At 38.1% G+C, this 21265-nt stretch overlaps 2 protein-coding genes across 2 annotated transcripts in view; one reads left to right on the top strand and one right to left on the bottom strand.

Annotated features, from left to right (window-relative positions):
• The window catches only part of sema4gb (sema domain, immunoglobulin domain (Ig), transmembrane domain (TM) and short cytoplasmic domain, (semaphorin) 4Gb), a 54302-nt gene extending 43548 nt beyond the window's left edge, over window positions 1–10754 (bottom strand). The window contains exons 1-2 of the mRNA XM_030121685.1: window positions 10657–10754; window positions 6170–6439 (exon numbers count right to left, since the gene is read on the bottom strand). Of these exons, the coding sequence (XP_029977545.1) occupies window positions 6170–6314 (145 nt within the window). The 5' untranslated portion in view covers window positions 6315–6439; window positions 10657–10754. The remainder of the gene's footprint in view (window positions 1–6169; window positions 6440–10656) is intronic.
• Window positions 10755–11685: 931 nt separating this feature from the next.
• On the top strand, window positions 11686–20817 carry mfsd13a (major facilitator superfamily domain containing 13A). Its single transcript, XM_030121891.1, has 9 exons — window positions 11686–11916; window positions 13914–14176; window positions 15037–15116; window positions 16127–16576; window positions 16675–16795; window positions 17580–17676; window positions 18036–18207; window positions 19475–19668; window positions 20267–20817. Exons 2-9 carry the CDS (start codon window positions 14009–14011, stop codon window positions 20515–20517), a joined length of 1533 nt encoding a protein of 510 aa, XP_029977751.1. The 5' UTR covers window positions 11686–11916; window positions 13914–14008; the 3' UTR covers window positions 20518–20817.
• Window positions 20818–21265: the final 448 nt, after the last annotated feature.

Raw genomic sequence — 21265 nt, 5'->3', positions numbered from 1 at the left:
TGCAGACAACATCACTGACCTGTGTACATGATTTGCACCAGCGACATTATCACAATTATTTTATTCATTATAAAAATATGTACTTCTTTTTAGTTTTTGCACAAAATTGTAGATGCTGGTTAACAGTTGATTTTAAAGGTTAACATAATAACAAGAAATGATGAAGACGATGAATATATTACTTTTTTTTTTTTTTTTTAACAAAGTAATACATTCCTAAATGAGGGAATCAATACATATTGACAATGACTGTGGATCAGTGAGCAAGTAATCATTTAGTGATTTTTTAAAAAATACTCAATAAATCTAGAACTAATTGTAAAAATCTGGGTAATTCTAGGTGTGATTTTTGTTTTTCAACTATAACTTTTTTTTAAATTTTATTTGAGAAGCCTGCTATACTGAATATATGAACTACAGTCATTACAACTGCTGTTTATTATAGGATTTTTTCAGTCATTTTGCTACATTTGTCAATACTCTTAAAAAACTGCAAATCACCAAATGTATTTCTCAAAATGCAGAACTCAAAATCCTTAGTTTATCTCTCAAAAAGTAAAGATAAGATCAATAAACATCAGTACCCTCAGAATGAAAATCCCTTGTGTCATTGATTTTTCAGACAATGTGGTTTTTCTGATGGAAACAGTGGCCAACGTTACAATAACAATGACTAAAAATACACAAGGCAGCACTTATTCTGTAAATACAATACAATACAGTAAAAACATTTCAGCAGAACCTATGCATATTACTTTGCAGAGGAGATTGATTGCAAGAAGCTCTGCTTTTGTTCCTTCGCTATGATTTCTTGACAGACTTTGACATTGTGAAACGGTAAAGAAAAAGATGAGATGATGAAGGAAAAGGTACACAAAAAGAAATGCACACAAAAGAAACACCCCTGCACAGCTGTACATGGAACACTGTGTGGGAAATTATAGCGCAGACTTTCTACAGTACACCTCCTGATCTTCCTTGGTGACCATTTGTTATCTTGCATTTCACACATTCCTCGTCATTAGTCAAAGATTCAGCTGAGAGAAATTTAACAATTCAGAATACAGAGAGGCTAACAGAACTGTACTGAAACTATGCTCAACAGCAGGTCAACTATAAAACATCTGGGTTAGTTGTGAGCTTCTTAACCTATCAAGACCCAGTGTGTGACGCACCACCCTCGACGGTACAAGTAATTTATGTTTGTTGGTTTCATTTATTTCCTGTTTTTTTTTTTTCGTGAGGGGTTCTGTTCATGTGTGTGCACTGTGTCTGTCTTGTCTGTGTCCTCCCTGATTCCCTGATTGTCTTCACCAGGGGCTAATTACCTCTCTACCCTTTCTATACCCTCCTCTCCTGGTGTCTGTTGTCAGTGTGTCTTTCATGCCTCATCAAGACAAGCGCTCCCTGAACCTTCTCCTGATCCTCTGTGCTGCTTTGTTACACTTTGTAAGTTTTTGATACCACGTTTGTGAAGATCTTTTTGTTATATTTTTTGATACCTCGGCTGAGAAGATTTTTGTGTTTATTTTTTGATGCCACGTTTGTGGAGATATTTTTGTGCTTTTATATTTTGAAATAATAAATACTCAAACTAAGCTTATTTTGGTCTCTGTCTCGTGCATTTGGGTCCAAGCCTTGTCAATTTGTAACACAGTGCTACTTTTGTGGCAGTTCCCAAATAATTTTTTCCTCTATATTTACCATTTCTTAAGTGATTTATTATCATTTATTACAAAATAATCCTCCCTATTTTACATTTTCCAGTGAAAATCAGGTATTTTCCAATGTTTAATGTTCTGATAATGAAGATGTTCATAAAAGCTCAGATTAAAGTTGATGGTTGTATCAAAAACAGAAAAATTAAGAAAAAGTGACTTTCTCAGTAAAATGTCATTAACTGAACATAAAACAAGTGTCTCCATCCACTGCCACTGATTAAACTCCATGGGTTTTCCTGGTGAATCAGTGCTGCAGTAGATGACGGTGTTTCCACAGTAATATAGAGCCTCTGAACATCCAAATGGGTCATATCTGATGACCATGAAAAGATGACAAACTGCATTTTACACCAATTATTTACATGGATTGATAGGATTAGTGGATCAACAATTATTAAACATTTTACACTGGTCGATGCTTTCAGTCGCTGGTGGCTGATTGGGTCTTTATGGGTTAAAACAACTAAGATCCTTTATAGATTATTCCTTCTGTAGTAGTGGCTTTTCCACAGGATGAAATGTATTATGATGTCTTTTGGTATCATTTACATGAAACTGTCTCTTACAAATCTCTAATGTAACTCGTCCTTGTACTCCCAATTCAAACAAGCATCTGTAAATCCTACTGTAAATTAATGAGAACCCCCTCAGCTCACAGCTGAGAAACATATTATAAATCCGCCCACAATCTCCCATGAGTTGTGGTACAAATGGGACAGTAACACCCACATGCAGCATCTATCATATTTCAGCATACAGTAGTGCATACATCAGTAAAGAGCGAGTTCGTATGTGTCATTTTTATGAGATAGAGTTCTGCATGCACCCTCCAACTGTAAGACTGATATGCAGCCACATTAAAAGTAACGGGTGGGGGGTGGGGTGGGGGGCTTGTGCATGTGACCAAAATGCAGTGCAAATGACCCTTTCTTTACACATGCATGACACACGACTGCACTCAGACTCACATTCAGACTGATGAAACGCATGCTGACACACATGCACATTCTGCACTCTCACATGCATCCCCCAGTGATTACAAAGTAGGTCAAGGACAACTTTCTACGAGGGCAAGGAGAAAACTAAAATCTGTGATGATAGACTGACTCTGGCTGCAGCAGAGAAAAGTGCCTACAGTAAGCAGAGTAAGTCTGATTTATAATCAGAGGCAGTCGGACCACTGAGATATAGGCATATCACTTGAAAATGAAGGATGTCAGAGTTCTGTCGACAATGCACTTATAAACTTACTTAATGAGGCTTAATGAATTATATTTGTAGCCCCACATGATGAGCTCTTCAGAGTTAATCGAGCATATCCTTTTCATTTGGTTGATAATTAACTGCACTGATATTAGTGATCACTGGTATATTGTCAACTACAGCAGTCTGAATAAAGCAACTCCATTATAGTAGCTATAAAATTAGTCCCATATTTGATATTTATGTGCTTATTTACACCAGAACACTTCCTATAAATATTCTTCTTGAAAAATATTTAGCAGCTTGAATGGTAGGTCTGTGTGTGACATCACAGTAAACAGAAGTCCAATGGCTATGAGGCTGAAACACAACTCACTGAGATAGGGTTCAATTTCAATTTCATAACAACAGAAAAAAACACATTAATCAGGAATCTGCTGTTGTGTGATTGCATGGATACACACCTCGCGCCACCCCAAAAACTAGTTGCCACCTTGATTTAATTAAGCAAATTGGTAAGAGTCTTCCTTCCACTGGATAATTAATACAGTGATTAATATTTTTCAATTGCCAACAAGTTATTTAAACCCAATTGGTGCAATGAGTGGTTTCTAATTTTCTATATATACTTCAATTTGCTGGGGAGCATAAGTGCTGCAATGGAAAAATGTCATGTGGGCTGATGAGTCCAGACTGACCCCATTCCAGGGTGAGAGCCCAAAGTCCCCCATCATGCCTTGTACCTACAGTACCAGCCTGTGGGGGTGGTATTACAATCTGGGGCTGCTCTAGTCATTTAACTTTTAGCAACATTATAAAATGAGGTCAGCTGACTATCACTGCAGTGTTGTAGTTGATAGTATTTACACTTCACATCTACAGGTTATACCAGTGCCTTTCTGTGTTGAGTTAGCCTGATGTTTCCCTCAGTTTCACTTTCTCCTTAAAAACAGGTATATATATGGGTTAATTCTGCTGACAGTGCTAATGAAGATCTGGAGTTGGTCCCCAAAGAGCTTTCAGTGACAGCTGACTGCTTCTGGTGTGTGCTATTTGATAATATTAATGCCAATGCAAGGTACAGTGTGTATATTAACCCATAAAGACCCAGTGCTACTTCTGTGGCAGTTCTCAAATGAATTTTTCTCTGTATTGACCCTTTCTCAAGTGATTTATCACCATTTATTATAGTACTGTACTCTGTATTTTGCATTTGTCTCAGTGAAAATCTGGTATTTTCCTATATTTAATTCACTGATGATTTAGATGTTCATTAAAGCACAGATTAAAGTTGAGGGTTATTATATCAGAAACAGGCAAAACTAAAGAAAAAGTGACTTTTTCAGTGAAGATATCAATAACTGATTGTAAAAACAAGTGCATCCATCCACTATCATTGATCAAATTCCATGGGTTTTTACTAGTGAATCAATATTGTAGAATATGACAGCATTTCCACATTCACTACAAAGGCTCTGAATGTCCAAATGGGTCATATCTGATGACTGTGAAAATATGACACACTGCATTTTACACCAATTATTTACATATATTGATTGAATTAGTGGATAAACATTGTACATCACTGATGGTTTTGGTCGCCGGTGGATGTCTGGGTCTTTATGGGTTAAGGATGAATAAAATACAGAGGCCGAATTTCCCCATGAGGCCCATAAAGTAAGTTGACCTTTACTAAATGACTAGATTTATGTGAAAGAGTGGTTCATGGAGCATGTGGCTTCCTTTTCATACACAAATTGGCCGTATCTGAACCCCAGTAAGAAGTTTTGGTTGTTGTGCTAGAGCAGACTTTACACAGATGAAAAAGTAATGCAACTTTAGATATGACTGTGAGACTATTTTTCTATTTATTGGCCACAGGTGTCAAAGCTTTAACCTTCAGGGTTTGGTTTGTCTATTTCCCCAGCGTTAAAGTCAGGTGTGCATGTCAAGAAACCCAATTCCTGGCATGATGTCAGTGTCCTTGGACCATGTTTTTCTTCCTATTTTTTCTCAGTATAACCCTCACTTCACCATCCTCATAATGGTTGCTAAAAACACAAAAAATTCCCAGGTCCTGGTTGATTTATACATTCTGGGCTCGTGCAGAAACATGGCTGTCCAACATGGTGGACTCAAAACAACTCAGACATTTCACTGAATGCTAATGTTATCAATGAGGCAGCAAGCCATTCATTATTCCACAATAAACCATGACAGGGTGATGCAGGACTTTATCACCATTAAAGGGTTTATATAATCAAAACCTGGATTCTACACTTTGCATAGTGCATAGCAATGGTGTTCTAGAATGCCATCAGTGACCAATCAGGATCCTGAATCCAACAAAGCCATGCTGAGACAATGACTATTAAATTCCATTTCTGCAAATAGATCCCTCTTAACCTTGCACACTGTCCGTTTAAATGGATATCAAACAAAACAATAATTTTCTAAAAAGTTAACTTCAGCCAACTGGACCAAAAAATGCACCATAAGGGAGCAGGAACACAATAAAAGGTGGCTCTTCTAGTATAATATTCTAATCCCTCTGTTGTGATTATCCAAAACATCATCTCACACTGCAACACTCTCAGCAGCTCATCTGACATTGCACTGGAGACACAGCCAACCCTGTTCACTCCACCCGTCCTCTAATAATACTCATCCTCTGAGGACTGAAGAGGAGTGGAGTGGAGAGGGGCGGAGTGGAGGCAGAGCACAGCCATCTGATCAGACTGCCGGTGCTGGAGTTCCCTTCTCGCTGCAGCTGCAGTGGTAGCCTCTGCCGCAGTGATGGGGAGGGAGGAAGGGGGAGGAGGGAGGGGAAAGGTGAGCTAGTGGGAAATAAGTAGCTAAGGTAGGAGGAAGGCAGAAGTGTTGATGATGAGGGTAAATACCCACTGTGTGCCAAAACACACCGATTCAGCAGGATTTTGTGCACAGACCCTAATCAAGTCTTCAACGCTCAGGTGCTCTTTTATGGAGGCCTCTTGTCTATTGTTTCATTAGAAGTGTTTGCTGAGCCGTGTGATCTAGGACAGGGCTTGAGAGAGGCGATTAATAACTCTGAAGAAGAAGGAGCTGTCTTCAGGGCCAACTTCAAAAACTGTGCCACTTCTTAAACAGGGAGGGGAGGGAAAAACCAGAGCAGAATCGCTGTCAAATAAGGCCAATAGGTATGGCTTTAGGGGGTTTGTGTGAATGCGTGGTGTGTTCATGCATTTATCCACAAGCCCTCTCACCTTTGGAAAACACAGTTGTCCTCGGAGTGACGTCCAGGTCAAGGGACGGGCTGAAGGGGAAGGCCCACAGTTGGGAGAATCTAGCAAGGAGCAGCATGAGCAGCAGCAGGGGGAGGAGGGGCTGGAGTGAACGCTGGTCTCCCATGTTTAACTCTAAGTCCTGGGTCCAAACGTAGTCTCTATTCCGCTCAATTCGTTAGACTCAATAAACCAGACTGAGTGTATTTGTAGAATCTGGAGGATCTTGATTATCCTCCAGCCAGAGCCAGCCTATGTAGAGAAAGAGAAGGAAAAGGTTCACCAATCCTGAGTAAAGACTGCTTTTGCAACTGTAGCTGTTCAGGGAGATAATTAATAAGCTGTATTATCAACAAACAAGAGCAAACAAGCATACAAATGATAACATTCAAGGTTTCAAGGAGACTTTATTGTCACTCAGTACAAGTGCATGCAACATGAGAGGAAATAAATTAGTAGCTCGGCTCCTAGTAAAACAAGGCAATGCCAAGATAAGCAACTTTAAAGACATAAACACACTCAGAGTACTAAATAACTGTTTCAATAAAGTGAAATAAGTGCCAGTGTAGGAGACTGCACATGCCCTGCAACATAAAAACAGCACATACAATACTAAATAAAACTATTTAATTTACACTAACCAGGATAACTTTTAATCAAATATTCAGTTAGATAAATTAATAGTTCATAAAACCATGCAAATAAAAAGCTTGAATGAGAAAAGTATATGTATTTATTTGACCAGTATTCATTACAATCCCTTCCGATCAATGTGAAAACTAACAATAATTAGCCTAATATTGTTGATTTTTTGTTAAACTGTACTCACTTTATATGTTTTGATTCACCTTAAAGCTGCGTAGGTTTCAGGATATTGGAGTTCAGTTGTTCTAAGAAAAGACCAGACTTCAGTATCTACTCCTTGGCTCTGGTTTCAGGTTGTAGGAAATCTACCCCTTGGCCACTCATTGTTTTTCAGACATGTACAATGGTTAAATACATGATTGACAGCTGTAATTACCAATTTAGTCAGACGTGACTCTACCGCTCTACCCCATGGCTTGACATAAAATATTGAGAGAACAGCTTCATTTTTCCATAACAGCATGAATTAGCCTCAGGTCATTTATATTTATATTTATATTTAGTCTTCTGGAGTTGTCTGCTGTATTATGGTGATTTCAGCTGTAATGTAAAGTTTTACACCAAGCTTTTCATTTCTTCTTAAAATATGTCATTCTAAATATCAATTATCCATCTAACTGAACACAAATAATTGATATTGGCTTTAAAAATTAAATGGTCAACCCCTACATGTAATATTTTAATCTATATATAGTAAAGGATGAGTGAAGAGGAGGAGGAGAGTGCATTAAATAAGGAAAGGGAAATAAGGGTTTAATAATCTATTACCTTTTTCTACAGCTAATGAATGAAATGTTTGACTGGTTGAATATTGAAATAAACCACTGAAAAATAAAGAATAAAAAGTGAAATACAGTTGATTGAACCCCCAGGAATGTACACCTGAAGGCAATCTCAGTATTTCATTTGCTCTTATTGTTTTTCACATATTTTTTTCTCTACATTTGAGATGTAGAGGGAAAAAAAAAATTTGTAAGTCAGCACAAAAATTGTTCTACATCTTTAAGAATTAAGTGCATGATAATAAAATTACTTACAGATATGCCTGATCAGTCTCTAATTAACGACTAATTAGCCAAAGTTAATGAGTAAGGAGCTGTTATGTAAAAGGACATTTTAAGGGTTTTAGGTAATACACCCCTGTAATATTACAACACACAACTTCACTTCTAATTAGCTGTGTGCACAATGGAGCAGCATGACAGATAATCTAAAGATTAGGCCGCGTGCCATCAGTCCAATCTCCGCCTGGCTGCCTGTTCGCTGACTCTGTCACTGATCAAAGGGTCAACACTGTGAATCCCTCACCGCTGCACAGTGACACTGGAGAATTCCCAGCTTAATCTCCACCGCCGCTGTTGCTAATCACTCAGTGTATGAAGCACAATGAGGCTAATGACCTCTGCTAGCCGTTTGGGTGCTGAGCCTTGAAACCAACATAAGTTGACAAGATGAGAGATTTATGTGGAGACCGATAGATAGGTTGTCTCCTTACCTTGCATTAACCCAAAACTACAGGATTCTTAACTGCTAATTTGCTAAGTGTAATTTATATGCACTTAACAGTTATAAATGCTGTCTAACTCATCCTGAACCAAATGACAGAAGGCCACTAAAAATTTCACCACAATAAACTGATACTGCATTGCCATCTTGACTATGAAAAGATAAACAAAAACACAACTGTAATTATTGGACTTAATATCAATATTTCAGAAAAAAAATAATAACCATACACCCTCCATGATATGGTTTGGTTTGACAATTGCTGTTCTTAAAAGTAAGCATCTCCAACAATAATGTCTGGTAGTCAGAAGGTAGTGAGAAGCCCCTTGGTGTGGTTTTGTTACCGGCTGCCCTCATACACCACACATCAAACACTCTATTGTCTCAACACATTTGTGTCATGTGTGAGCTGCCAGGCCATTGAGAAACTGGTGATGCCTCCTTGACAAAAGCATGGAAACTCTGAAAGGAAAGGTAAACACATCTGCCTTGACAGAGGCACGACCAATCATACATCATGCATGGAAGGAGACGAGACAAATCGAACACCACAGCAGGACCTGTCAATAACAACTATGAATAAACCCATCTATGTCTTTCTACCAGTTCATTTACATTCACTTCTGTAATAGTATGTGACGTGCAATTTGATTTACAAACCTCCTACCTTACCTGTTTCTCTATATTTTATAACTAAATATGCCTAACACACTGTAATGTCCACTTACTTTTTAAATAATTCCATCTGTGATTAACCAACAAATGCAAAATGTTCTCTATTGAACATATAATTACAGTATATGACATGTACTTAGAAATGATATGGATGCATTTCTTTTTTTCTTTTTGATGCAAAACTGATGGGAGTTGGAATAGAGCTGAGAAACAAATAAGATTACTTGCACATTAAGGAAGAATGAATGGGTTCACCCTGTGGGCCACGTTTAAACTACTGTGAAAAAAAAAAACCTCTCTAAAAAGCATTAAATCATGTGGCAAAAATCAGCTTCTTTACACAATGAAAATGTGCAAGCTATGGAAATAAAATTATTTGGAAACAGTATTGTTATTGCATCTAATGAAACTCTTGCACCTGCCTCTGGAGGTGCAGAAATTAATTGATCCATGGTTCAGTTGTTGACTAGAAAGGTGACAAGTAACTTGACAACTGTTTTGACAATTTTCAGTAATCTTTGGGTTGTGGACATTTGAAGATGTCATCTGGGGCTTTTAGAAAGCCTTTTTGCCATTTTCTGACATTTTACTGAACAAATGTCAGAATACACACATTAATCTACACTGAAACTGTTAGTTGCAACCACATTTCACACACAAACATCATGCAATTATAAAAATGATATAACTGCCATCAGTAATCAGAGGCTGACAATGAATCTGTTGTCTGTAATTGGAGTTGCTTTACAAATTTCAGTTCACAAATGACAACAAATTTTCATGTCAACACAACCCTTGAACCTCCTCTGCACCTCGTTTAATGAGATCAGTAAAGTAAAAGCATTCTGAGCTCAGCTTTGAGGAAGAATATTATTATTCCATTTCGCTTTGAATGATTTGTTTGTAAAGATCCACCTGAGGGGCATGTTGTGGCTGTCTGATGCTGATATGTTTATGTGGAGTCTTGTTTTGTCAAGCTGAGACAGAAGACCCTTGATCCATTTCCATATTTGCAGAATTAATTGCTGCATTATGATTTTTCATGGCCATCTAGGTTAAAGTGTCTTAGCTTATATATAGTGGACACCAGAAAGATGTAGATGTAAAAAAAAACAAACAAAAAATAATAATCTCTGGTGGAAGAAGTAGATTGGCAACTTCAACTCACACCTGTACTCCGTATCACAAACCTACAGCAGCCTTTTTCCACTTTTTTCCCTTTTCCACTATTGCACTTGTGTTTGTTTTATAAACCCACCCCGCATCAAGCTTTGACTAAAATAGAATAAAAAGCAAACAAAGTCAACTCTGAGAGAACACAGAGTTCACCCCTATCCACATGATCAACATCATGTACACCGACCGCACTGGATTCTTAAATTTTTTATATAATCTTTAAACTTTTCTGAGACTGGAGTTCACCGATAAAAAAGCCATCTGTGCGCGAACATCTGCTCACGCACCATGTGCACCTGTCCGACCTGGACTGCAGCACTGAACGCAAATTCAGAACGCGCACATACACTTCACCCACCTTCTTTAGGATGCAAATGAATGTCTTTGACCAGGAAAAGTGGCACGGTAACACAAGTCGGTTGTAAGAAACCTCCACAGAGGAGAAAGATAAGAGAATAAAGGTTTACCTGTGTGTTTTCTTCTGTCCAAAATGATCCTAAGGGGCGTCCTCTCCTCTCCACGACTAACATAACATAGATCTCCACTCCTCTGCTGCAGTTACACCTCTCTCTCTCTCTCTCTCTCTCTCTCTCTCTCTCTCTCTCTCTCTCTCTCTCTCTCTCTCTCTGATCAGTCTTCCATCCTCTGATCATCTTTGCTTAACTAGTACACAGCACAGCCTGTTACAGTATAATAACATCACTAAATGGTACAACTCGTTGTATAAAATGCACAACACATACAAATTGGTATAATTAGGAATAACAGTCTAACTTGTATAAATGTGTTAAGAAGGAAAATTCCGTCAAATTATTCTGATGCAAAGTACAGAAAAAAGCCATGCAAATATGTGTCACATGAAATGGTTTTTCAATAGAAATGTTTTTTTTTTTTTTTTCTTTTTTTTTATCCAAAGAAGAGTTGTTAACGCGAATGTCCTTATCAGTGAATTATACTGAACTCTATGTAATATGTGTTTCATTACTGCCCCCTGCTGGAGAAATGACTAAAAGACTACTTCAAGTACACAAATATTAGTGCAGAATTTACAAACGCGTGTCTGGATATAGGTCAGTTTGTCCAGGTTTTTGTACCCTGGTTATTTTTTGGAATTCTAAACATAACTCGTTTCGGAGTATGTATCATATAAGAAAAAATATTAAAGTTACGTAAACTCAATTAACGTAACATCAATATGAAAATCACCTCAGCGACATTAAGAGGACTTTTCCCTAAGCCAATGAGTACAGTCTTCAAAGTTTTATGTTAATGTCTGTATGTATAATCAGGTCTAATGTTTCCATATTTTTATACATAGTCTGGTAATGCTTATAGTCAAAATTAATATGAAATATAGAAAATGTAAAATCATAGCGTTTATTTGTGAGAGCACACTCAAACCTACCACGAGCTAAACGCCTAAATATCCTGTAACACATACATCACCCATAAACCCCTTGAAAACCCAGGAATATATGGTCTGTGCTCTTAAACTGACAACTTTACTGCTGTCATACAGGCACTGGGTGGCGCTGTTAACTGTTATTTGTTTATCTACTACTTGGAAAATCCTTTTAAATGAGCCACAGTCTGGAGCTGTACGGTAGTTGTCATGACGTGTCTGATGTCGGACTGGTCGCTTTCCAGTCAACACAGTTGCTGACTAGCAAGAAACCAACAAGTTAGCTTCCCGGCAGGCGAAACACGATTCACCTAGTCTGGAAAACGTAAGTAACATCAACTAAGTTTATTTTATCTGTCATTTAACATAAGATGATATCGATTTGTAGATATGGATTCACCCTGATAACAGGAAGCTATCTAGTTTCCGATAACCAATTGGCTAATGCTAACGTTTTAAACTAGGGTGCTAATGCTAACTATTAGCGATGAAGTAGCCAACCTGCTATGTTCCACAGTCTGATAACAGATTATTGATCACTGTATCGGCTGTTGTGGTCAGATATATTAGCATATGGGGGGTTAGTTGAAGCCGATCACGAACCAGGGGAGCTGAGCACAGCACTAACCAGCTTCTGCTACCACTCGGTTACCTGTTTTTAAAGCCGTTGGTTAATTTGGTTGTCAGTGTTTCTTTTGTAAGGTAGTTAAACGGCGTCTCAAAAATATGGCCTCTCATCTCTATGTGCATAAATTATGTTTTTTGTATTTTAATATCATGAACTTTTCGACATCAATCCGAGGTCTTTGGAACTAACGATAATTGATGTATTTGATATACAGTCACTCACAGCATGGCTCGTTCTGTGCATGTATTCCTCAATAAATAGAAATAGTTCTCTTACATTTTTGGTAAGATGCTACATTTAGCTTAATCATATTATAGTCTTGAATTCGTGCAACAAGTGTTAAAGGGACTATTAAAATGAAATCATGATGTACCGTTGTGTTTGGAGATACTAACCTGTTCTAAGGTCAGCTATCACCTGTTCAGTCCTACTTCACTTTTATGATTGTTCACTTTGTGTATTGGCCGTTTGAGTGAACACAACAGGTGCATCGCAGAGTCTGCCAAGAAATCCCACTACAGGTGGAAACAGCTCAGTCCTTGCTGTGGCTGAGTAGACATGAATGGGGTGTTTGTAGTTCTTTGCCCTGCTCTGCTGCTTGTGCTCACAGTTACCTGTGATTTAGGAAGATGCTGCATGTGTGAGAGATGCGATATATATTATAGCCAGCTCAGACTGGTCCTGCTTCACTGCTTGGATCTGATAGGAACATATTTGGAAAGCTGTTTGTTACACGCCACAGTGGTCGCTTTGGCCTCTTGTGTTATCTAAGTGACGTCCTGATATGAAGTTTTTTTAGACACTACATTGTGGTTGATGCTGACAGAAATCACATTGCATGGAGACATTATTACTGTGTGCTGTTTTATGACTTTACCATCCCCCAAGAGGTGAAAGGATGTTTGTGGGTCAGACAAGTCTGAGCTTGGGAGAGTCAGGTATGAACTAAGAAGTGGTGGTATTTTTAAATTAATTCTTTTCCAAAGGGTGTTATATGTATGGATTGCGAAAGGAAAATGAAACAATGAGGCAAAAAATGATGAACAACTGTATTTTCAAAAATGGTGGAGTGTGTGACATGGAGGCAAAATGATTGATGGTTGTTTCTCATTAGAAGAACTGTGCCTGCTACAAAAGCTTTGTTTGGTGACTATAATACTTACAGTTATTGTTAATATCATCCAAAATAGGATACCTAGGGACAATGAAATCAAGTGAACATATCAATCCTGATGGAGATCAAATGACCTTTCTTTTGTAAGTACTCCATGCAAGGAATACTATGCTTTTATGAGAACAGTAAGGTAGAGTATCACAAGGCTGGTTTTAAAAGTGACTGAGGAAAATCACAATTACACACACACACACACACACACACACACAAACACACACCACTGAGCTGGGCGTGGGCCAGAGGAGAAACGAACAGTTGCCCAGCCTCTACCTCTAATGAGTACTTGCTGTACCATTGCTATGAAAACAGCTCCTTTAACTTTGCGTAGAGACAGAGACTGGAATGTTCAAATGGTTTTTGGTTGTTCATGGTGAGATATTTAAGCAACTTCCAGCCAAAAATAGTCAAATCTCTTGGGTCCCTCTTTATAAGAATAGACCATTTGCATCTCAGAAAAAATATTAAATATGTTTATTTTATTTCAAATTGAAAATAAATCTCTTGTAACTGATTTTTGCAGGTTATAATGAGGTGGTGACCCTGGGATGGCCAGGCCATGAGATGATTGCAGCTTGGCACAAGAAGAAGACAGGGCCAAGTGACTGAGTCAGAAGAATGGGCAGGAGTGTCTGGGGCTTCTGGCAAAGCATCTTCTCTACTGCTGTGCTCTATGGTTCTTTGGCCTTATTCATTTCCATCTTGCACAATGTGTTCCTGCTTTACTACGTGGAGACGTTCGTATCAGTCTACAAGATTGATAAAATCTCTTTCTGGGTGGGAGAGGTGAGTTAGAGGACACCTGGGATTGTTTTTTTTTTTTTTTTTCCCAACACTTAAATTTTACATGTGGTTCTGGCCTGATATTTAATGCCACAGTAACATATTGGTGTACGTTCTTAAAATACAGGAAACTAAATTCATCAATTTAACAACTTTATAATTGGTACTTAAAAGTCATCTTTCAGAAGTCTTAAAATGATCCGGAGGGGTGTGAAGTTGGGTTTTTTATCAGAAAATAATTTGTAATCTCTATTGATTAATTATTCAAAGTTCATCACAATAATGGTACTCAGATCAGTATAGCAGAATCAGCAACACACTTTTATATTGTTTGCAGCTAAGAAGATCCAAGCAGATAATCTGTCTGGCTAGTGATAAAACCAAGTATCTAGTCAAGTTTTTTGCTGTATGTCTTAAACTGGTCTCAGGCAATGCATGCAAGGCACAGTGTATTATGTGCAGGAAGTGTTTCAAATTCAGTGTAATGGAAATCAAGGCATTGGAATGCCACATGCAGAGTGAGAAACACACAATTTGCCAAGCCAGCCCACCAACAGATGCCAGGTATTTCACAGTTCTTTTTTTACCCTCCTCTCCACCACACCAGCAACAGGGCAAGCAGCAGCAGATGCAGACTACATGCAGTTTTATTTTTGTATATCAGGTCTTAAATCTCATTCTGAGTGCTATTAAAAGAAGTTTCTATTTGCACTTTCAGTATTAAAACACTATGTATATATATATATATATATATATATATATATGTGCAGATTATTCATCTTCCAGATTATTGCAAGTCTTGCATGGGCTTTATTGTTTATACATAGTCTAACTGTGTCCTGGTCTATCCTGTTTGTCCACAGACCATATTCCTGATATGGAACAGTGTGAATGATCCCCTGTTTGGCTGGCTGAGTGACCATTCCTTCCTCAGCTCTCCTCAGTAAGTAACTCCATCCTGTATTTTCTGTCACAGCAGTTAAGACATCCCTTCAGGCTCATAGCACACATCATCAAAGCCAAAATAAACAGAACACAAGTCTGACATCTGTGTTGGTGTTTCATTGTTCAAACAAGAATTGTAAGTTTAGCAAACAGTGTTTCTGTTTTATTATGGAGCAGTGATGTTCTGTGCGAGTGCGCAATGCATCACATTCTGAGAAATTTAGCCCCCTGTGTCTACCAGAGAGGAAGAGGTATATTGACAAACTCACTGTTGTCAAAATAAAAATAAAGCTGGTGCATCTTCCATCTCTGCCTCTTTCTTACACACATAAAAACTGAAGTTTGGGATAAAGTTTATATTTATTGAAATGAATCTTGGATTAATCATTTTTGTCTAGAACAGGGAAAATTTTAATTACATGGTTGTTTGTTTTTAATTCTTATTGCAATTTATCTATGGCTAAAAAAAAATCCAGGGAAAGAAAGAAGTCAGGGTGCACTTGACTGAACTAAAATACTGAGGGGATAAGTAAGCTGTTAGAAAGCTAGTGTTATACAAGTGTTGGCAGCGACAGTAATTACATGATGCTACTGATGCTACATGATGACATAATGATGCTACTGCACAACATCCTGCTTTATTTAATTATCTGTCTACTGTCAAAATGCTTTGACCTAACTTGACATATGGGTATGTCACATAGCAGTGACCACTGGGATGCTCCAGTTTACCATTCTTCCTGCTGACATCTAGTATTACCCACTTTTATCTCCCTAAAGCCTTATTTTTCAGCTCGGCTAATCTTGTTCTGGGTTGTTTGCCGCATTGGCTGTGCATCCCAAACCACAGTAGCTTGTAGACGTTTTTCTTATTTTCATTAACTGACAAAACTGATGAGGAGACAATGAAAGGTGAAAAGGGAGTGATGGCTTGTCTCTTTATTAAGTTGTTGTCTGCCTCTTCTCTATCTGAATTCAAGCCTGTTTGCATGTTTTTTCCCCACACAGATCAGGGTCCCAGATCACATCTCCAGAGGTGGTGCTGAAGCGGCTCAAAGCCCTCTCCAGGAATGGCCCTCTCTTTGCTCTGTCTTTCTTGGCCTTCTGGGTATCCTGGGCCAGGCCTGGTCTACAGTTCCTGGTGTGCCTGTGCCTGTATGATGGCTTCCTCACCATGGTGGATCTCCACCACAGCGCCCTGCTAGCTGACCTTGCTGTGTCCGCTGCTGACCGCACACGCCTCAACTTCTATTGCTCAGTGTTCAGCGCTCTGGGTTCCATCTCTGTGTTTCTGTCCTACTCCGTCTGGGACAAGGAAGACTTCTACTCATTCCGTTTGTTCTGTGTGGCCTTGGCAGCTTTTTCAGTCCTGGGCTTTGTCTCAGTGTCCCGGATGCTCCGCCGTCGGTTTCAAAATGAAGTCCGACCGAAACAAGATGAGGCGCTGACCCTCAAAGAGTAATTACTTAAATAGTTTTAATGATTCTTTATAGGCTGGACTGCTGTTTTTGTTGACGTCTCATGGCACCCTCATTTTTTCTTTTGTTTTGTCACAGGCTGAATGTTGGCCATGCTCCACTTACCCAGCCAGAAAAACCTGTCACTATTGGACAATACCTGAGGCAGCTCTCCAGACACAGGAACTTCATGTGGTTTGTGTCAATGAACCTTATTCAGGTAATACATTCATCATAATACATGCACTGTTAGTGTCAGTAGTAAACATGTCACAGTTTAGACATTACAGTTGGGTATGAATTCAGCAATACGACAGCATTAAAGCAATACAGTCCAAAAACTCAACTGCATAAAGCTGGGTTTGTTTATATTTTATATATATTTAGATGCCAGTGTTTACACTCTCCAATTGGTCATATTTTTAATGTAGGACAGACTTAAGAAAAATAGATCAACTGATTTGGAAGAAGCAGATGGATTCCTGTGTGTCTTTTCCTCTCATTGTTGTATACTCAGTTACATTTCAGCTAGAACTAAGGTTAGGATGCCATGTTCTTATAAGGTTTTCTGGTGAAACCTGTACTTTTAGCGTTAGATTACAAGTGAGTTCATCAGTGAAATCTGTCGGTTTTCTGATACAACTACAGGCACACAGCTGTAATGTTACTACACTGATAGTTTGGGAGGAATATACATACTGTTACACCATTAGCTGGGAGAGATAATATAACCATAATAACAACAACAAGTGGGAAATAGAGAATGTAATGCACCACTGTTACTTTTTTTGTATTACTTTAGTACCATACTCCCTGTGCTGTTTTAGTAAATCATTACTTTATTTGCTTTTCAATTATATATCAGTAGTTTGTGGCTCTACAAAGCATCCCACAACAGTGAGATATTGTTTGAGGATCTTTCCAGGAAATATTTGTATTTACTTTCACATAATATAACTACTATTCTTCCTGTATATTTATAACCATCTGTGCTCTCCCTACAGGTGTTTCACTGCCATTTCAACAGCAACTTCTTCCCTCTTTTCCTGGAACATCTCTTGTCTGATAACATATCTGCCTCTACAGGTTCTATCTTGCTTGGTAAGATCATTTTACCAAACTGAAATCAACATGCTCATGCTCATCAAGTCTCAAGGTAGAGGTGGCAGGCAAAACCCTATTGTTTTTATGGTTTGTATGTTGAGTAATGCATGTGATGCTGTTAATTATTGACACTGACTTGGACCACTCAGACTACTAAACACTGACCAGCATAAGCTTTTTTTATATACAAAGCATGTTACATATTTTTAAAGAAAAATATGTTTGCTCAGAATAAAATATGTATTTTATTCAGTTTTATTTTGCCGTCACTCTTGGACGTCGCACTCCCATTCTTTTTCATTTAAAATATGTTTTGCTTTTTATTTTAATGCCCCTCTGCTTCTGCTCCCCCGCAGGCATCTCTTACATTGCCCCCCACCTGAACAACTTGTATTTCCTGACACTGTGCCAGCGCTATGGGGTTTACCAGGTTATCCGCTGGCTATTTATGCTCAAACTGGGACTTAGTGTGGCTATGCTGCTGGCAGGGGCTGACCACATTTATCTGCTGTGCATCTTCATTGCTAGGTATGGCACGCACACACATCAGCACACGCATCGGGTTACCTGCGCTTGAGGATTTGTTTGTTTTCCGTATTTTTTTTTCCCAAGGTCATCCATTTCAAAGATGAATGCACAACAATTCATTACAAGTGCAAAAATATTTACTCTGTGCACACAAATCACAAGGATAGGGTTTCCACACAGTTTGGCAAAACAGCATTTCTGGATCTAGGTCAATGCGGGAAAAAGCAGAGTATGGAACATGTTTGAATTTTCAGATTATTGTCCCTGTTTTGTTTTCCAAAATATGTAATTCAGAATTTCTAAAAATAAATAGATAAACTAAATTGATCATTCAGTGCTGTTTTTTTGCATTTGAGCTAGAGTACCTGCTACAATGAATGTTCTGGCAATTACTGGACAGTATGGTAGCATTTAAAGTAATATTGTAATATGCAAATGTTGTTGTTTTTTTTTTTAAACTATTTATCTCCTAACTGTATAGGGAAGATATGATTTTAAAAATCTGCCAAGAAGTCTGGAAAAGTGTGGAGATGGTAAATGAAAAATGTGTGGGAACTCTCTTAAAGGTCATTTCTAAGTTTAACTTGAAATTGGTGCATGTAGTATCCACGTATTATGTAAACATGGCTTTGCTAGAACATCCAACATCAGTTTGATTTTTTTTTTTTTTTAAACTACATATGACCACAGTTTTTACATTGAGTGTATCTTACTGTATCTTCTCAAGCTTTGGTTTCATGAAGCCTTTCACTTAAGAAATGCTGCATTTCACTACATGTATCAAATAATCAACATACTCTTAAAATAACTATTTTAATGCTTTCTAAAGCTCTCATTGTCCAAATGTGCATAGACTGTCTTATGAGACATAGTAGTGAATGGCTTTGGTGCAGTTGTCAAATGTATTTTATGTACAGCTGATTGTAAAAAGTATCACAACCACAAGTAACGTCATATTGTTATTGTTTCACACAATAAGATGTGGGTTTGTTGACACTTGTACATTTAAGTACTTTGTGTTCCATTAGTGGCGTCCCTACCTTCTACTACTACAAAAACTAAATGAAAAAAAATCCAGATGGGACATTAAACTGCCTGTACTTTTGTTTTTTGTTCTCTAAACATCTTTTAAGTTGATGTTTTCTCAACTAATTTTTCTGCACAGTTGAATACAACTTTAACACTGTGGCATTTTCAGTTTCATCTTGCCTCCATCAGTGTGTTATGTTGTGGCCGGATACTATAACCAGACCTCTCTTACTCCTAGTAACCGAGTGTTTACAGAGGGGACATGCAAACTGTTGAAGCTGGTCATCTCGGATCTGGTGGACGAAGACTTTGTGCTGAATCGACGGCACCAAGCCACCTCTGCACTGCTCTTCGGGATGGTTGCCTTGTTGACGAAACCTGGCCAGACGTTTGCTCCTCTAATTGGCACCTGGCTGCTGTGTGTTTACACAGGTACAGACTGTTTCCATAAAGGGCAAATAAATTATTTACCTTTCAGATGCTACTCAAAATACTGTGTTTGCAAGGCAATAAATTTTAAATTCAAGAACTACAGATCTGTTTGCACAGTAAACATCAAGAATTCCAGCCTTATCTTTGATAACAGTATGTGCGTCACTGACTGAATTAACTGAACAAGAGTACAATGTTGATAAGATTTTGTGCTATTGAAAGCTTTTAGATTTGGAACAATTGTAAAGATCCTGAACATCCGTGACTAGCCTGACAGGTTGTTCAAATGATAAGTGAGATAAACACTCAGTACATGCTCTCCGTCTATTTTTGATGCCATGTTTCCTTATCAAACTGACAAGCCATAACAATATATTAGAAGCTGTAGAGCCAGTTAGTAGATGAAATATTTTATCTTCGGTAGCTCATAAAAAGGCTAAAAGACACAAATGTAAATGTAATTTTTATGAAGGATGATGGTATTTTGCATATCAATCTTTTTATTCCCAATATAATTTAATGCTGTTCCTTTTTATTTAGTAGCTGAAGTTAAGCCCATCATCACATGCTAATTGTACATTGAATTTCTCTTGGCCAGGTTATGATATTTTTGAGAGGAAGCCTGATAAGGACTCGTTGGTTTCGGTGCCTGACGTTGCCTCCGGCGTAGGGACTCCACCCCTCCGTCTGGGTTGCTTCTACATGCTGGTCTTTGTGCCTATCACCTGTGCCCTGCTGCAGCTCACTGCCTGGTCTCGCTTCACACTTCATGGACGCAAGCTGCAAGGAATCAAGACCCTGCGGCAAGGAGCCCAACACGGCCACCTTATTGATGTCAAGGCCATTTGAAATAACCAGTGCAGGGAAGTTGCACAGAGACACTTTTTGTCAGTAATTAGTGTCGGATTGAATCAGAAAATTGCCTCAATGTCTGCATCCGGGCGAGGATCTGAAGTCTCACACAAAGGAAGCTTTGTACACAGCCAGAAATGGACAGCAGGCTGACAAAATCCCATTAGGGAAACAAATGAGACAATTTAAAAAAAAAAAAAAAAGAAAGAAACATGCCTTACATTTTATATTTATAATATTGACTTATATTTATATTTGAACAGATGACCAAAAGATAAAGTACACTCAATCACTTTGGATGTAGGAGGACCAACACAAAATCTTTTATGGTGCGGGCCCTAGAAGAGATGCCCTCTTTTAAACTGTGTAAAGTGTGATTCAGGTGTAGGTCACAGATTGAATGCTTCTATGTAACATCAGCTTGGTTTTTAAAGTTTAAAGGTTATAAGAGGTTTTCTTGAAAGCCTGCGACCTATTTTCTAATGTTTAACAGTATGAAATTAAAATGGCACATATGTGTTCAGAGTGAAACTGCATGAGACTTGTACTTCATGGCAGATTTACTGTTTTACTATTTATTTACATTTACACAAAATGTTTAATGTTGAGAAGTGTATTTTCTGATACGTCCAGTATTGATTGTGTTTTTGCACAAAACTGCCATTTGTCTGTTATACTTCTAACATTCTGGTTCTGACACATGTACTGCAGTGTTTAAATATGATGTAATGCAGATGAGTATATA

This window comes from Sphaeramia orbicularis, chromosome 19 (genome assembly GCF_902148855.1).
Source record: "Sphaeramia orbicularis chromosome 19, fSphaOr1.1, whole genome shotgun sequence".
Taxonomy (NCBI): domain Eukaryota; kingdom Metazoa; phylum Chordata; class Actinopteri; order Kurtiformes; family Apogonidae; genus Sphaeramia; species Sphaeramia orbicularis.
The sequence above is the reverse complement of the archived record's forward strand: the minus strand, read 5'-3'. Positions and strand labels throughout refer to the sequence as shown.

Coding starts and splice junctions, on each gene's coding strand:
- mfsd13a (XM_030121891.1), top strand. CDS start 14,009: ATGGGCAGGAGTGTCTGGGGCTTCTGGCAAAGCATCTTCTCTACTGCT. Junction 14,177..15,036: donor TCTCTTTCTGGGTGGGAGAG/GTGAGTTAGAGG, acceptor GTTTGTCCACAG/ACCATATTCCTGATATGGAA. Junction 16,796..17,579: donor TGTCAATGAACCTTATTCAG/GTAATACATTCA, acceptor CTCTCCCTACAG/GTGTTTCACTGCCATTTCAA.